The sequence below is a fragment of the Nansenia antarctica genome (genome assembly GCF_963989245.1).
Source record: "Nansenia antarctica genome assembly, chromosome: 3".
Classification (NCBI taxonomy): domain Eukaryota; kingdom Metazoa; phylum Chordata; class Actinopteri; order Argentiniformes; family Microstomatidae; genus Nansenia; species Nansenia antarctica.
Window position 1 is genome coordinate 14,893,266 of NC_137688.1, and position 18,163 is coordinate 14,911,428.

Genomic DNA, 18,163 nt, shown 5'->3' on the forward strand with positions numbered 1-18,163 from the left:
TGCTGTAACCTCTGTGCCATTCTAGGTGGGACATTGCTATGCTCCAGACTCTCACTTCCTGACAGCTGCCACCTAGTATTGACTGAGATGGAAGGGTCGGACTAAAAACTAATTTAGCACTGAAAGTGCCCGTTTTAACCTAAGCCAGAGAGTGTGTGTGTGTGTGTGTGTGTGTGTGCGTGTATGTGTGTGGTGATTCTGTCCAGCGAGCTGCAGGTTGATTGGAACCACTGCTGAAGCATTTTGAGAATCATCATTGAGCTAATACTGTAAGTGTGGATGAAAAAGGCTCTCTCTCTCTGACAGACTGTCCAGGCGGAGGGGGAGAGGGGACCACTTGGGACAAAGCTGCTTCTCTTCACCTCTTCCAAGAGTGCAATAGTTCTGGAAAGAACCCCCCCCCACCTACACCCCCTCCCAGAAGAATCCTCTATCAGGTCAAATGTCCTGCTGAGTCAAATCCACTGAGTACATTTTTTTAAACAACCACTGTCCATTGTTTTGTTTTGTTCAGGTTTTAGAAAGTAGAAAATGAAAAAAGAAAAGTGCAGAATAGGACCAACACGTCATAACGCTGTGTTAGCAGGAGGGGGGGGGGCAGTCTGGGAGGAGAGCTACTTCGTCACGAATGGTGCCGACCGTGCGTGTGTGTGTGTGTGTGTGTGTACAGTTGTCACACACGCATGACGCCGTGTGTTCTCCAGAGAAACAGTTTTGTTCTTGTCCTTTTTTTTCCAAAGTGCCAGGCATTCTGTTTTTTTTTCTTTCTCTCCTCTGTCTTTCTATCCGTCTGTCTGTCTATCCATCCATCCATCTATCCATCCATCCTTCTTCTTCTTCTACTACTTCTTCTTCACAGTATTGTTTGCATGCAGGGTCATACAACCCCCCATGGTGCTTTAAGGCAGGGGAGGGAGACGAGCAGGAGTCAATCAGACCAATCAGAGGGAGCCGATCAGAGGAGTCCACCAATCAGGAGGGAGATTTGAGCGGAGGAGGCAGGCACGTACGTTTTGATGATGAGTCTGTCGGTCGGTCGGTCTGTCGGTCTGACAGTTTGTCTGACAGTTTGTCTGACAGTCTGTCTGTCTGTCCATCTGTCTGTCTGACAGTCTCTTGCTCCGCCCCCCCTCAGAGGGGGGGGGGGGGTCATCAAGTTACCGTAAAGGACCTCAGCAGACCACACCTCCTAACTCAGACCGCAGATACCTGTTCATCCTCTGAAGAGAGGGAGAGAGGGATATAGAGAGAGAGGGGAGAGAGGGATATAGAGAGAGAGAGGGATGGAGAGAGAGAGAGAGGGATGGAGAGAGGGAAAGATAGGGATGGAGAGAAAAAGAGATAGAGGTGGGATGAGAAAAAGAGAGAGAGTGAGAGGTTACAATTTCCTTTCTCAAACAAACAACATACTCTAAAACCAATAACAACAACAACAACAACATCAACAGTGAAGGTAGACTACACCTATGACATCATTTCACATGCTCTAAGGCCATTTCCTGTTTACTGATCAGTAAACAACAAATCCTACGCCGGACACGATTGGCTGATCTGCCACTAGACTAGACACGGCCACGTAGCGATGTGTGTGTACGATGTCATACCTTAGTCGTACCTTTTCGACGAAAGACATTCCACTGTGCAATGGGCAATATCGATGAAATGAACACCACTAGAGCTACTTCCCAGGCAACTACACGCATGTGCAACACACACTACTGAAGGAGTCCTCGAAGTGGTCAATAATCGACGGTGACAGTGGATTTGCTGAGTACAGATGGATGTTTTTTGGTCAAACAGGCCCCGTGAGACACTCTTGATGACAAGTGTACGAGCATACGCGTATTCAGTCATTTCTTGCAGGACAGTTTGACCAAGAAAAGCCACTTCTACCTCATTAAGTCCACGATGTCCTCATCATTGACTGACTTCAGGGAGTCCTTCACCACCGTCATATCTATCTGTGCACGTCGACATAATCGGAGTATGAGTGCCAGTGTGGTCACATGGGGGTCGTGTCGTGGCTCATCGACAGCATGTCAGACTGGCGGGGCGGGGCGGGGCGGGGCTGGGGGGTGGGGTGGATGGGGGTGCATGTGTGCAAGCATTGTGACCAATCACAAACAAAGTGGGTGGTGAGCAGAACCTATCACGACTGTGCCTTGTGTCGATGAGTGCCATTGGACGCCTTGGCGTGTGATCGAGTCAGAGAGAGAGAGGGGGGAAGAGAGAGGGGGAGGGGGGAGAGAGAGGGGGGGGGCAGAGAGAGAGGGGGGGGGGAGAGGGGGGGGCAGTGAGAGAGGGGGGGAGAGAGAGAGGGCGGGGGCAGAGAGAGAGAGAGAGTGAATGAGGGGGTTGGACAGAGAGAGGGAGCGAGAGAGAGAGAGAGAGAGAGAGAGAGAAAGAGGGGGAGGGTGGACAGAGAGAGGGAGCAGGAGAGATGCTGCTGATTCACAACCTTTTTCCTGAAGTGTGCATTTCTGAGGTACACTCCTGTACCCCTCCACAGCCCTGGAGAGGCAGAGGGAGTACAAAAGTGCATACTTCTGGGTTGTCGACTAGGGAGGCAGCTAGAGGAGTAATGGTGGTAAGAGCTTGGGGGTGCTGCGTCCCCATCGTCTACCTTCCGTCTCCTGAAGTGTACACTCCACTCCTGCACTCAGACACAGAGAGATCCACCCTCTCTCCTACAGCGCCACCGTGTGGCGGTATGAGGGTAGTACACAAGTGCACATTTCAGGATGGGAGGCAGAGGAAATGAGTCATGCATATGATACCACGGACCAGGGGGGGTCAAAGGGCGGGGGGGTCGTCATGGTGGTATGGGTCAGGTTGCCGTGGTGATATGGGTCAGAGTGGTTCAGTCCCGGTGTCCAGTTTTGGTGGGCTGGGCTGGGGGGGGGGCATGCAGAGTGGAGAGGGTTTAAACCTGGGTTTATTACCTGCCTGGGGAGGGGGGCGGGGGCGGGTGGTCAGGGAGGGGGAGGGGCTAACCTGTAACCACGCCCCCCTCATAGCCTGGGACTCTCGGCCCTGTGCGCCACTGGCCTCCGCACTGCCACAAGTTTGGGAGACGACAAGGACTCACCCTCCTCTTCCTCCTCGGCCTCCTCCTCCTCGCCGGGCGACCGCGTGCGGCGGAGGGTCCCGCCCCCCCGCTTGGCAACGCCCCCGGCCGAGCCGGCCCCTCCCCCCCCGGCGTGGCCCTGGTGCGAGGTGGCGGCGTGCTGGGAGGAGTCGGGGGACTGGGTGACCATGCGCGAGCGCTGCAGGGCGGTGGTGTAGTCGGGGGGCCGGCGGCCTGTGTGGGCGGGAGCGGAGGGCAGCGCCGGGGGCGGGGTCTGCTGCTGCTGCTGCTGGCCGTCGCTGAAGTCAGAGATGGTCAGAGCCGTGTAGCCTGGAGGGGTGGGGGGGGGGTCACGGTAACGGCTCTCCTTTCTCGCTGAAGGAGGGGGGGAGGAGAGGGTTAGAATAGACGATTACATAAGGGTAAACAAATATCTATCACGTCACGTGCTAGTGTTAAACAGATCATCAGCCTAACAAAGGCTTCTCCACTAAGTATTGAATTCATTTCAGTTAGTGTGTTCAATACTTTTTTTTCCTGTTTCATTCCACTTTATTACACATAACATTATTTACATATGGACTTTAATGTTTAGATTTTTTGTCTGGATTATTTTAGTTAATACCAAAGTGGTGCAAATTTCACTTGAATAGGCTCATTGGAGATACATTTACTGGACAAAATGTTGATGTGTTCAATACTTATTTCCCCCACTGTATCATATCAATATCATCAACATGTGCAGTAATATCGATAAAATAGAGAAGATAACTGATAACTCTAGAGAGGAGCTACTCGGCTCAACTGTTCCTCCTCAGCTCTGACAGGCCTGTCAACATCAGAGGTCAGAGGTCACTCACAGATAAGTCCTTTGTTGCCGACGGTGATGGGCGAGGGCGAGGGCCTCCCGCCGTGTGGCTGCTTGCTCTCCTCTGAGCCCGTGGACGTGATGCTGCTGGTCTCGGGGTCGGCGTTCACGTCCTTCCCGCCGCGCCGCTTGATGGTCCCCGTGTCGCCCTCCGAGTCCTCCCCCCAGTACGCCGCCGACGAGGAGGACGAGGAGGCCGACGCCCAGCTGCCCCTGGCCTGGGCCGCCCACAGGCCTGCCGGACCCCCCAGCAGCGCCTCGGGACCCCCCCCACCGGGCGCTAACGCCATCCCGCCGACTACGCCGCCACCGCCGCCTACGACGCCACTGCCACCGCCGGGCCCGAAGGCCAGCGTCTCCCAGCTGCGGCCCTGCTGCATGGTCTGGATGTTGTCGTGGGAACCGGACGAGCAGGAGGTCCAGGAGCCGCGGCCGCTGTCGGCGGCGTCCAGGGAGACCCGGTCGCCCTGGTCCTGGGTCAGCTCCTCCGACGACGGGGACGACAGCACCGTGGCGCCGCAGGTGTACAGGCCCCGGCAGTCCTGCATGGAGGAGTAGGAGCTAAGAGAGAGAAGAGGGGGGAGGGGAGGGAAAAGAGAGGGGGAAGGGGGGGTAGGGAGGGATTGAGAGATGGGGGAGAGAGAGGTTTGGAGAGAGAGGGAGGGACAGAGAGAGGTAGAGAGAGAGGGATAGAGAAGAGAGAGGAGGGGGTAGGGAGGGACAGGGAGAGAGAGAGATACAGAGAGAGGGATAGAGAAGAGAGAGAGGGGGGGGTAGGTTTAGAGACAAGACTATACCATGACTCATTGATCAACTCTACAGCGGCCAGGCAGGGGCATAGAGGTAGACATCGAAGGGAAGCTGTACCGTAACAATGGCTATTGTGTTCATGGTTATTGTGTTGTCTGGTTATATATCGACCATTGAACCCAACTGCCCACAGCGCCGGGGAGGCTGGTGGCGGTAGAAATCGGAGGACGGGTATCAAACACGTTCCGCGTTTGTGTTCCAATGAGCCTGTCCTCCGGATTTCTACCTCCCAACAGCCTCCCCTGACAACAGTGTGTCCTCTTTGGCCCGGACTCCTGAAGAGTTAATAGGGCTGCACAGGGTCGGTTCTGTCCCTTACCCGATGCTGTACTGGTCGGGGTCCGTGGTAGCCCGCCTCTCCAGCCGCGGCCCGCCGGTGTGGGGGTCCACGCCCCCCCCGGAATGACGCAGGCGTCTCTCATCCTGGGCCATGTCGAAGGAGGAGTTACTGACCAGGCTGGACCGGGACGAGATCTCACTGTGGCCAGAGTCAGAGTAGTTGTCCCCTGGCCGCTGGTAACCTGAGGGAGGGAGGGAAGGTAGAGGTATAGATAGGTAGAGAGAGACAGAGGTAACGGTAGACAGAGGGAGGGAGGGATGGAGGGTGGAGAGAGAGAGGTAAAGATAGATGGAGGGAGAGAGATAGAGGTAAAGGTAGACAGAGGGAGGGAGGGATGTAGGGGGGAGAGAGAGGTAAAGGTAGAGGTATAGATAGGAAGACAGAGGTAAAGGTAGAGTTAGAGGGAGGGAGGGATGGAGGGGGGAGAGAGAGAGGTAAAGGTAGATGGAGGGAGAGAGGGAGGGGGGGATGGAGGGTTAACAGACTTATTCACATTGTTCAAGTCATATGAATATGGTGATTTATCTTGGGGGGGGAGGGGTAACAGCATCATATGCATCTGTTCTAGAGCAGAGTTGGATTAATAGCAAAGCAAAACACCATGGGCCGGTTTCACAGACAGGGCTTAAGCAGGCCTCATCCAGGGTTAAATCACACTTTCAATGGAAAAACTCTATTCAGAATGCGTTTTAGTCTAGGACTAGGCCTAAGCCTTGTCTGTGAAACTGGCCTCAAGACATGGATGGGCCTCACTCCTACGAGATCAGTCATGTCTCACTGGCCTTCTACGACATAGGCCACACCTGGAGTGGCATCGCTACCTTCACCCACTACACCGGGGGGGGACCGACTTTCCCCAAACACAGACACGTTCAACACCAGGTCTGGATGGGACCGAGTCTGGATGGGACCAACAACAGAGTAAGCAGGTCCTAGTCTCTAGCGGAAGTGTTTGAACGTGGCCGGGGCCGCATTCCAAACCTACGCTCACCTAACCCCCCTGATCCTGGAGTGACATCACAATGGCCGACGTGTGACAGCTGTCCCATTCACACATACTGCATAGGACAACTACACTACCCAGCTCAATGTACAGGCCTCATGAAACGCATCTAACAGGGGAGGGAGGCTGGTGGAGGTAGAAATGGACTGGAATGAGGGATGGCATCAAACACATGTGTTCCAATGAGCCTGTACTACGATTTCTACCTCCACCAGCCTCCCCAGCCTCCTATAACTCCTCTGTTGTCTCTCTCTAGCCACTACTACTACTCAGTGAAAACAAAGCACTCCAGGACATTAACTCACTGGGCTGTGAGTGATTTAGCCCGCAAGCTAGTGTTCAGACAGGGAAGCTAGCCTTCTGACTGCCAGATACCATTCAAACACCATTCATTGTTGTTGTAGCGCTATGCTATGCTATGCTAACTCTGTTGCTAGCCTGTTGTTAGTCATCCTGTGAGTCTCTATGGTGATGAGAACATTAGAGCAGGTCTGAAACAGCCTTCTACACACACTGGCTGTACAGCAAGGGAGGCTGACGGAGGTAGAAGTCGGAGGACAGGCTCATTGTAACTCACGGAGCGGAATAAGGAACAGTATGATGAGGAAAAGTATCAACCAAGCAGGTTTGACGCCCTTCCTCATTCCCTTCCATGCATTACAATGAGGCCCGTCCTCCAATTTCTACCTCCGCCAGCCTCCCCTGGCTGTCCAGGACCCAAGCGGAGGTCAGAGAAGCAGGTGAGAGCTTTACAGTCTACTGAAGCAGCTGCCATCGCTCTACCACTACTAGACCACACAGCAAGGTAGGGCGGGGGGGGCGGGGGGCAACACCAGTCCCTCCGGACCCCCCACACATGCAGGCTCCTGCCCGTTAGCCTTTTAAACATCACAGTTGTCTCTCGGTTGGCTGATGGTGTAAGGAATGACTTCAACTCACTGTCACAGAAGCTCTTTTTTTGCGATTATTATTATAATTTTTTACATTTAAATCGAGCATCCGTGACTTATCATATCCATGTCATGAGTCAAGGAGGAAGTTACGGATCATCCCTTTATCATTTGTGACTAGTCACAATCCAGGGGAGGCTGGGGGAGGCAGAAATCAGAGGACCTTGTTATGTGTGTTTGATACCATTCCTCATTTCATTCCCATGCATTACAATGAGCCTGTCCTCCCATTTCTACCTCCACCAGCCTCCCCACTCACAGTAAGAGGCCAGTCCTGCATGTATGGGGGGTGGCATTGTTGGGGGGAGGCCAGGTTCAGCCCACTACGGCCCGGGCCAGGCCAGGCCCAGTTTACCTGCGGTACCAGTGTGTTTAGAGGGGAAGAGAACCTTCCTGACACTGTTGGGCCTCAGTGTCCCCAGCCCTGCGCGCACACACACACACACACACACACACACACACACACACACACACACACACACACACACACACACACACACACACACACACACACACACACAGACACACACACACACACACAGGCAGAGAGGTCACGGGGAGGAAACACACACACACACACACACACACACACACCACAACAGAATAGATAGTGGGGGGGGGGTCAGTCATGGTATATCAGATTAGGGGGGCTCTGAGGAGAGGGAAATAGGGAGTAGGAGGAGGGAGGGGGTGTCTTACCCTTCTTGGGGGAGCTCTGCGGAGAGGTGGGAGGAGAGGAGAGGTGAGAGGAGGCGTTGGACACGGTGTCCTCCTGCCTCTTGTGTCTCTCGCTGGCCTCCTCCGACAGGGACAGGATCTTCTTCAACGACTGAGGAGAACTCGTGCCTTCAGATCCACATAGGATAGAGCATTAGCATAGCTTATCATAGTGGGCATTCTCCATAGGATTTAAATAAGATACAACATAAGCATAGCATCGTGGGCATTCTCCATAGGATTTAAATAAGATACAACATAAGCATAGCATAGTGGGCATTCTCCATAGGATTTAAATAAGATACAACATAAGCATAGTCTAGTGGGCATTCTCCATAGGATTTAAATAAGTTACAACATTATCATAGCATAGTGGGCATTCTCCACAGATAGGATTGAAATAGGATAGAACATTAGCATAACATGGTGAGTATTTTCCATAGGATTTAAATAGGATACAACATAAGCATAGCTCAGCATAGCGGGCATTCTCCATATGATTCTCCATAGAATTTAAACAGACTATGTTGTTTGGGATTCTAGCTGCAGTTGGCCAAACGGCCACTAGGTGGTGCCAGTGCTGCATAGAGAAGGAGAGGGAGTGCCAGGGAGGTTTTTGTCTATTGTCTGGAAATTAAAATGGATGAAAAAAGGGAAGGGAAAAAAGAAACTTGGCAAAGTGGACGCTAGCGAGACAAAGAAATACAGTCACTCTCTCTCTCTCTCTCTCTCTCTCTCTCTCTCTCTCTCTCTCTCTCTCTCTCTCTCTCCTCTCTCTCTCTCTCTCTCTCTCTCTCTCTCTCTCTCTCTCTCTCTCTCTCTCTCTTCTCTCTCTCTCTCTCTCTCCTCTCTCTCTCTCTCTCCTCTCTCTCTCTCTCTCTCTCTCTCGTCCCCCTCTACGGGCCTCTCTTCTCTCTCTGAACGTCTGAGAAACGATATCGATATCCTCCCTGAATGTGTGTTCTCTCCCTCAACCTCACCCTTACTGGAAGAACCTAATGCATCCTGAGAAAGGATGGCGTGTTATATGTGACATGTTATCAACAAAGGACTGTGACACGTGTGTGTATGTGTGTGTGTGTGTGTGTGTGTGTGTGTATGTGTGCGCGTGTGTATGCTTGCCTGCGTGCGTGTGTGTGTATGTCCACATCAACGTCCAGTGGGTGTTGACGGGGTCCTTACTATACATGTGTGTGTGTGTGTGTGTGTATGGGTCCTTACCGAAGGGCGGCAGGTCTTTGACGGGGACCTTCTTGCGGGAGGGGTAGAGGGCCACGGCGGGGACCTGCAGGGCTTGGCCCCCCTTCCCCCCCAGCTGGCCCCTCTGCTGGCTGGCCGCCCGCGACACCACTGGGGACGTGTCGGGCCTCTTCCTGTCCCCCGCGTTCTTAGGCACTGGGGGGGGGGGGAGGGGGGGGGGCGAGGCCGTACGTTAACAACATCCATGGTGCTGGGGAGAGACTCATACAGCGGTGTGGGTCAATGTCAGGTGTGTGTGTGTGTGTGTGAGTGTGTGTACTGCATGTGTGTGTGTGTGTGCGTGCCTATATACTGTACGTATGTGTGTGTGTGTGTGTGTGTGTGTATGCCAGCGTGTACTGTATATGTGTGTGTATGTATATGTGCGCGTGTGTGTGTGCATGCGTGTGCGTGTATATGTGTGTGTGTGTGTGTGTGTGTGTGTGTCTGTGTGTGAATCACATGTGTTGATGGAGGGCTCACTCTGCAGGACAGCGTGCGTGAGTGTGTGTGTGTGTGTGTGTGTGTGTGTGTGTGTGAGTGTGTGCAGACTCACGTGTGTTGATGGAGGGCTCACACTGCAGGGACAGCGTCTGCAGACTCTCCTCGTTGGTGTCCAGGCTGAGCTGGGTCAGGTACTGTTTGACCCGCCGGGGCCATCTGGGCGTCCTCGTACAGCTTCTTGGCGTTCAGGAAGGAGCTGCGGCGGACGCGCTTCTTGTGCCCCCCAGTCTGGGTTACGTCCAGGACCGCCGCGTTGGCACTGCCCTGGCTGAGGGACCTGGACACACACACAGATAGACACACACAAACACACACACACACGGACAGATAAGACACACACGGACACACGCACACACACACACAGACACACACGTATGGACAAATAGATAGAGACACACAGACACGCGCACACACACACAAACAAATACACACAAAAAGAAAGGAGAGAGAGAGAGAGACCACAATCAGTCTGTTGCTGTGTATGTGTGTGTGTGTGTGTGTGTGTGTGTGTGTGTGTGTGTGTGCGTGTGTGTGTGTGTGTATGGTGCTAGTCCAGGGAGGTAGAGAGGGTAGTTTATAGTCTCAGACATGCAGAGAGGCTTTGGGCCATTCCTCTCAGCCCCGGAACATTCCATGCATTCCAGAGGGTGGGGGGGGGGGGGGGGGGGGGTGAGGAGGGTCAAACAGGCAACGAGAGGGGAGGAAGTCGAGAGGGTTTCTAACGGGGGAGGATCCAGTCATAGTTTACATGGTTGTGGCCTGAGATAGGGTAACGAGCTGTAGTAAAATACCTCAACAGTCGCACGTGTACAGGCATATCGGGGGGAGGCTGGTGGAGGTAGAAATCAGAGGGACGGGCTACACTGTAACGCACAGAACGACTTGATACCACTCCTCATTGCGTTCCGTGCGTTACAAGAGCCCCGGCCTCCGATTTCTACCCCCGCCAGCCTCCCTGGTGTACAGTGGATGTGGTCTAGTATACGTTCATACAATGGCGGTCCTGTGCTTGCGACCCCATACCGACCACTGGAATGTAAGCATGAATGGTCTCTCTGTCACGGAAACAGAGTGTCATATAAAAATAAAACACATATTTTCTGGAAGTTCTGAAGCTGATATATACATATATGAAGAAGAAGAACTGCAAACTGAGGAGACAACTCAACAGAACTGAAAACTGCAAACCGAGAGTGAGGTTCATGCGGTTAGTCTGAGTTTCGCAGAAGAGGGAGGGAAAACACACACTGGGTCATCACTTTTGCTAGTTCGTGGGTTTGACAGGACGGTTAAGGAGATTAGATTAGATTAGATTCAACTTTATTGTCATTGCAGAGTACAAGCACTAGACAACGAACTGCCATTCAGCATCTAACCAGAAGTGCGAATGTTATAAAAAAACGGGGGATTCTAGACGCAAGGCACTCGCGTTGTACACGTGCCTGCCGCCATCTTTACGTAAGGATGGGGTGGACTCCTGACTGCGTTTCGGGATGAGCGAGTTGGACAGAGAAAAGGAGATAACGGAATTTGTTGTGGGGTGTCGTTGAATGGGGGTGATGAAATGGTTACTTCTGGACTGTGAGTAATAGTATGAATACAGCAAAGAGTAGATTTGTTAACTGATATGTTTGTCAAGCATTGACAATGGGGGTGTAGAGTGAAGTGAAACTAGCAAAAGTGATTTTGGTTTCTGTTTTCATTCTAGTGTTGAGCCAGAGCCAGCGGTGTTAGGAGAGGTCAAACCAAACTGGTTAAAAACAATAATAACAACAACAACAACAACAACAACAACAACAAGGCTTCAGAAATGAAAGGGAGGGGAGCGCGCAAATGGCGGGAAACAAAGGCATGGGCGGCAAAAGGTCATAGGTCACCGGACTTACCCTAAACTCCTCCATTTCTTCTTCCCTATAAAGGATAGCCATGAAAAGTGAAGCGTGTGGGGCAAAGATGGACAGAGAGAGAGGGAGAGAGAGAAAGAGAGAAAGAGAGAGAGAGAGAGAGGAGACAAAGCTTAGGACAGGAAAGACCACCAAGACCACCAAGATCACCAGACCAAAGACCCACGTGAGATTGATAGACACACAACAACAATCGACCACCCCCCCCCCCCCCCCCCCCCCCCCGGAAGTGACATCACAGCATGAGACAAACAAACACTTCCACAGTAGCACCAACGAGGTAGAGCGAACAGGAAACAGGGTTTGCCCGGAGAAAATGGCTGCTCGACAGAAAAGCGTGAAGCGAGGATCTCGACAACCTAAGGTGAATCTAACGTTATACACACCCCCCTCCCCAAGAGTTAGTGAGTGAGAACGCTGATTCGACCCTACATGGAAAGTGGAGGAATATTAGTCGTTCTGGAATGTTGTCGTCATCTCGGGGTTTCCTAGGTTACCTGGTTCGGAACATGAGGGCGGGGTCCATGTTGACGGACGCCATGCGGCCCACGTGTCGGATCTCCTTGGCGATCATCCTCAGCTTCTCAAAGTTCACCAGGCCGTCCACCTTGGAGTCATTACCTGAGGAGGTGGATCAGAGAATGTAATTTAGACACTATAACATCATTTATACACCATAACTACATCATTTAGACACTATAACATCATGTAGACACCATAAAACTGTCGTTTAGAGACTATCCAACTGTGATTTAGACACTATAAAACTGTCATTTAGACACTATCCTTTATCCTTCACAGCCCTTTATGATGATAATATGATAATACTCCAAAACTACAATATGTAGATGCTGTGTAGAAGATCAATCCAATTCTTCTTGAAATAGTCTGCCTAGTGGACTGTAATCTGTAATCTCTAATTGTTAATCGCTTTGATAAATGGTGTAAATGTCAAATGTAAATGGCGTGGCGTGTCGCGTGTGGAGTGAGCAGGCGGGTACCTTCGTGGAGGAAGGTGAGGTCCTTCTTGATGACGGGGAACAGGGGGATGATGGGAGGCTGGAGGTTCTGGTTGTTGAGGACATTCCTGTACTTGGCCATGTTCCTGCTGGGGTCGAACAGGTCCTGCAGGTCCCCGAACAGCTTCTCATACTTACTGGGCAGTTTCTCCCACGTCCCCCGCAGCCTGGACACTGGGGCAAGGTTCAGACCACTGAGGGACCACACATTAACCACATGTTAATCACACATTAACCACATGTTAACCACACATTAACCACACCGTTAAATAACCCAGTGATCATCACCCTAGCCGCTCAGCCCACTAACAGGGGAGGACCACACGTTAACCAGACAGCTATGATCCATCACCCTAGCCACTCAGCCTGGACACTGGGGCCAGGTTCAGACCACTGAGGGACCAGACATGAACCACATGTTAACCACACATTAAGCACACGGCTATGGTCATCACTCTAAGCCCTCCGCTTATACAAACATGGCCGCCACCTGCACGGTCCCCCCCCCCCCCCCTTCCCTCCTTCTCTCACCTGATGATGGCGAACATGGAGTTGAAGTTCTTGCACTCGCGGCAGTGCAGGGCGATCTTGATGAAGTGCTTGACGATCTTCATCCTCTTCAGCTGGTTGGGCTCGCGGGTCACCTCCGACGCCACCCAGAAGGTCTCCAGGTTGATGGCCTCCTCGAAGCGCTTCAGGCTGGCCGAGCCCGTCTTGGAGGCGGTCCGCTTGTAGAGGTCGTCGATGTACTCGGTGGGCTCGATGGCGCAGAACAGCTCGAAGGCCCTCATGGACAGCTGGGTGGCCACCTCCACGGTGCTCAGCTGCAGCAGGGAGATCTGGCCCTCCCTCAGCAGGTCCTGGGCGTCCTCGTCAGAGCACAGGGTCTCTGTCTCCATGTTGCTCTTCAGGTAGTACCTAAAGAGAGAGGGATGGAGTTGAGGGAGGAGAGGGTTAATACAGAGAGAGAGGGATGGAGTTGAGGGAGGGAGAGGGAGGAGAGGGTTAATACAGAGAGAGAGGGATGGAGGGAGAGAGAGAGAGGGAGGAGAGGGTTTATACACAGAGAGAGAGAGAGAGAGAGATGGAGGGAGAGAGAGGAGAGGGTTAATACAGCAAGAGAAAGGGACGGACGGAGGGAGGGAGGAGAGGGTTTATACAGAGAGAGAGGGATGGAGAGAGAAATCGAGAGAGAGATAGAAACAGAGAGAGAGAAGGAGAGGGAGCGGTAAAGGTACAGTGAGAAAGAGAGTGGGGCGCAAAACATAAGAGAAGAGGAGGAGTGAAGGAAAGGCGAGAGGACACAACCAGATCTCCAAGAGAAGAGAGAGAGAGAGAGAGAGAGAGAGAGAGAGAGAGAGAGAGAGAGAGCGAGCGAGAGACAGAGAGAGAGAGAGATAGAATGACAGACACAGAGAGAGAGAGAGAGAGAGAGAGAGAGAGAGAGAGAGAGAGAGAGAGAGAGAGAGAAAGAGCATGTGTGTGTGTGCTACTGACCTGCCGCTGAGCTGGATGCGGTCGGCCAGCTTGGACAGCTGCTCCGGTAGCCGCCTCTGCTTGATGACGCCCTCCGGCGTGACGGACACCTCGCACAGCGAGTAGGCCTCGGGCGCCGCCGTCAGGGCGAACTCCCGGATGGCCTGGGCCACCACCTCCTTGGCCGTGGTGTCTTTCCCGATCATGATGTAGCGGCTCTGCTGGTCCGCCTTGAACACCCGCAGGACCTGGTCCGACATGTCTGAGGGGGAACCAGGGAGATCGTTGAGGACCCAAAAACTACGTTTTTACGTACGTAGGAGTTTGGAGGCCCTGCATTTTTCCTGATCACATGACCAGGAGTAATAGATTACATTCAACCTTTTGTCATTGCACAAAAGGTACAACACATTTTTTTTTGCTCTAGGCACAGGGTCAGCCATAGTTAGCGCCCCTGGAGCAATTGTGGGTTAAGTGACTACCACGACAGCAGTGGTAGGCACCTTAGATATGATGCCAGAAACCCTCCAGTCACCAGCTCACATGCAGCTCCCTCCTGATTGCTAACCGGCCTCTCTAACCTCTAGACTACCTGCCGCCCCCAATATGTAAAATAACAAAGGCCCAGACTTGCTCCTGGTCAATCAATCAAGAATATATCAATGTTGCTCCTGGTCCCAGCACCCTAACAATGTATGTCACCCCCACAAATATATAGATAGATAGATATATTTTCATTCAAATGAACGCAGACACAATTCATTTATCACCATACGATCCCAATTAGGAGGCGAAAAACACCATTGCACCGCTAAGAATGAATATACCAATGTTATGCTGTTTACTTGCATTCTGTCAGATATTGCAGCCGTGATAGGCTCATAAGAAGCAGTAGTTAAAGGAATGCTACAGACATAACGTGGTCTACATGGAGTGTTGTTGACATTAGATTAGATTACATTAGATTAGACTCAACTTTATTGTCTTTGCACAGTACAAGTACTGAGACAACAATGTTGTTTGGCATCTAACCAGACAGTGCAAATAGTGGCATAGTGCAAAAAACATGATAATGTAGATAGTGTGTGGTATTACAGTATACGGTATTACAGTGTTTATAAATAAATGAATATAAAGTGAATATACAGAACATGAGATGAATATCAATATGATTATGTATAGCTATGATCTGATATGTACAGCATGAATGTAGACAGTGCATGGTATTACAGTGAGTATAAATACATATAAATAGGAATAAATGACATGTTGTTGACATGTTGTGCTGTGTATCAGATGCTAACTATGTTAGCGGACTAGGACCTTGACTGACAGGGAGGCGGACAGACAATGCTGAGGTCTGCACTGACATTACACCACAAGAGGCTGGTGGAGGTAGGAATCGGAGGCTCGATGGAATGCATGGGAATGGAATGGGGAACGGAATGAGGAGCGGTGGCCAGGGTTAGGGCGACGCGTTTAGGGAACACGCTGTGCTTCATGTGTTACAATGAGCCCTAACCCTAAGCCGTCCTCCCATGTCTACCTCCGCAAGCCTCCCCCTGCATCACACCGATCTAGCGACTGCCACATGCGCACACACACACACGCCACGCACGCACGCACACTCACTCCCACACTCCCACTCCCACTCACACTCACCTACACACACACACACACACACACACAGGTTCTAATTCTGTGTTATTGACAGGGTCTATAACTCAGACATATGCTTTAATAGACACACAGACAGACACCCACACCCACACATTATGCATTATTGATCTAGCGGGTGGAAAATGAGTCCCAGACAAACGCATCCACACCCACACCCACAGTTACAGACCAGAGAAGACCCCAGACCCCTATAGTAGAAGCTTGTCTATGAGAGAGACAGTTAGTAGTTAACTAGGTGGAAAAGCTTCCCAGAGCCAAGCCCGACAGACATACTCACTTGTCACGACTGGGGCTGAAACAACACAGAGAGTGTGTGAGGGAGAGGGTTAATGGATGCTTCAAACATGGACGCCATATGAAGCTCGCCCACTACGGGCATGTGTGTCAACAGATATGGAAGATGGAAGGTGGCTGACAAGATGGCCGACAGCACAAACATAGCCTTCTAGTGAACAATGGAATTTAAAAAACACTTCTATTGAACTTCAATTCATGAAAAAAAGAGGGGGAAAAAAAGAGGAAAAAAAAAAGGACAAATCCTGATTTGAAATTCATGAATTCTAAATTTCTAAAAAAGCAGCGTGCGTCCCTGTGCTCTCACCAGGCTGGTTGTTGAAGTCCAGGATGCGGTGGTGGGACTGCAGCAGGTCCGGGTTGCTGGAAGAGAGGTTCCCGCTGACGGGCAGCGCCGCTGGGATGTGTTTGGACTGCTTCAGCCCGACTATGCTGTCGTCCTGGGACTGGCCCACGCCTACGTCGCTGTGGAAACAGAGAGTAAGTAAGTAAGTAAGTAAGTAAAGCTTTATTTATATAGCGCCTTTCGTACATGAAATGCAACTCAAAAGCAACTCAAAGCGCTACAGAGAGGAAGGGAGGAGGAGGAGGAGGAGGAGGAGGGGGGTGGAGGGTGGGGGTTAGGTGCAGTACCACCATCGGAAGGTAGAGGGCGATGTCTGTATAGGAATGTAGGGGAAGGAGCAGTGTGGTACAGACAGACAGGGTCTATCTTCTTCCAAACACAACACACACACATGATTATACGCTTCTAAAAGCACAGATATTAGACATGTTATGTAGAACCACAGCATGTTTTTCTTCACGGTAAATAAGCTAAGATCTTAAGAGGAAGGATAGAATGAGGGGTTAGCCCATGAAGCAGATTCATCTTAATCAAAACATCAGTAGCAGCTTAGATGATGCTTAAGTCCTCAGATGAAGACATCCATCTCATAACCCCAGGGCCACCTCCTCATCAAAGGATTGTCTGTGACACAATCTCCAATCTGTGTGTGTGTGTGTGTGTGTGTGTGTGTGTGAGCGTGCGTGCGTGTGAGTGCATGTGTGCTTGCGTGTGTCTGTGTGTGCATGTGCGTGTGTGTGTGAGCATGCATGTGTGTGTGTGTGTGTGTGTGTGTGTGTGTATGTATGTGTGTGTGCGTGCGTGTGTGTGTGTGGTACCACTCCTACTTGTAGGGCTTGGGTGGCAGGATGCTGGTGAGGGTCTTGTCGAAGATCTTCTTCAGCTTGTTGCGCCCCCCCACGGTGTTGGCCTTGGCCTTCTTGCTGACCTTCTCCAGGCCCATCACCTGCTCCACGTCCACCGCCAGGTCTGGGATGGAGTAGCGGGACCCCTTCTTGATGTCCCCGATCTTGGGGAGGTGGGGGGCGCCGTTCTTCCTGACCCCCTCCCGGCCGCCCCCCCCCTCCTCCTCCTCGGCCCCCTCCCCGCCATCCACATCGTGCTCCGGACGCGCTAGCAGCTCTTTGAACACTGGAGGGAGAACAGAAGGAAATACATAATGATAATAATAATAATAATAATAATAATAATAATAATAATGATAATGATAATGATAATAATAATAATAATAATAATAATAATAATAATGATAATGATAATAATAATAATAATAATAAATAGACATTTTAAAGTGCTTTTCATTCCACAAGAATAATCTCAAAGTGCGAGAAATAAAAGATAAAATAGAGAATTGTGGGGGAAAAAGAACAAAGAAAAACAAAAACAAAAGGCTAAAATCACAACATTGTTCAATTGTCTGGACAGAGAGAACAGTGTGTACTACTATGAGCTGTTGTACTAGGTGTGTGTTTTAGGGGTGACATTGTATTGTCTTTAGGGGTGACATTGTGTTGTCTTTAGAGGTGACATTGCTAGGTAGACACTGTTGCCTAGCGACATCCGTCTGCTAATTGCGGTGAGATTTTAAATGTGAACAAAAAGTCCTCTGTGGCTCAGATGGTAGAGCGTGGCGCTAACAATGCTTAGATTATGGGTTTGATTAATACCGCTGGGACCATATATACTGAAGATATGTATGCACTCACTGCAATGTAAGTGGCAAATATGTTTCCAGCACCTTCTTGAATCTAGGTATTAGCAAGGTGTACCTAATGAAATGGCCGGTGAGTGTATATACTGTATGTGTGTGTTCTACTGGGTGTGTGTTGTGTGGTGGTGGGTTCTCTGTGTGGAGGAGTGTGTGTGAGGCCTCTCACCTAGAAGGTTGGTTTTCACAGTAATGGACAGGTGTGTGTTATTCCTCAGGATCTCGTTGGCTTTGGTCA

General features: G+C 51.1%; 1 protein-coding gene across 1 annotated transcript in view; it reads right to left on the bottom strand.

Annotated features, from left to right (window-relative positions):
* Positions 1-3,011: 3,011 nt before the first annotated feature.
* Positions 3,012-18,163, bottom strand: part of rapgef2b (Rap guanine nucleotide exchange factor 2b) — a gene marked incomplete at both ends in the record, with an annotated part of 40,099 nt that continues 24,947 nt past the window's right edge. Inside the window, 16 exon segments of the mRNA XM_080526955.1 lie at positions 3,012-3,442; positions 3,928-4,496; positions 5,065-5,266; positions 7,738-7,884; positions 8,977-9,150; positions 9,551-9,647; positions 9,649-9,775; positions 11,385-11,409; position 11,900; positions 11,902-12,023; positions 12,404-12,615; positions 12,953-13,339; positions 13,919-14,159; positions 16,179-16,336; positions 17,045-17,348; positions 18,095-18,163. The exon segment at positions 18,095-18,163 is cut by the window's right edge and continues 40 nt beyond it. Of these exon segments, the coding sequence (XP_080383081.1) occupies positions 3,012-3,442; positions 3,928-4,496; positions 5,065-5,266; positions 7,738-7,884; positions 8,977-9,150; positions 9,551-9,647; positions 9,649-9,775; positions 11,385-11,409; position 11,900; positions 11,902-12,023; positions 12,404-12,615; positions 12,953-13,339; positions 13,919-14,159; positions 16,179-16,336; positions 17,045-17,348; positions 18,095-18,163 (3,266 nt within the window).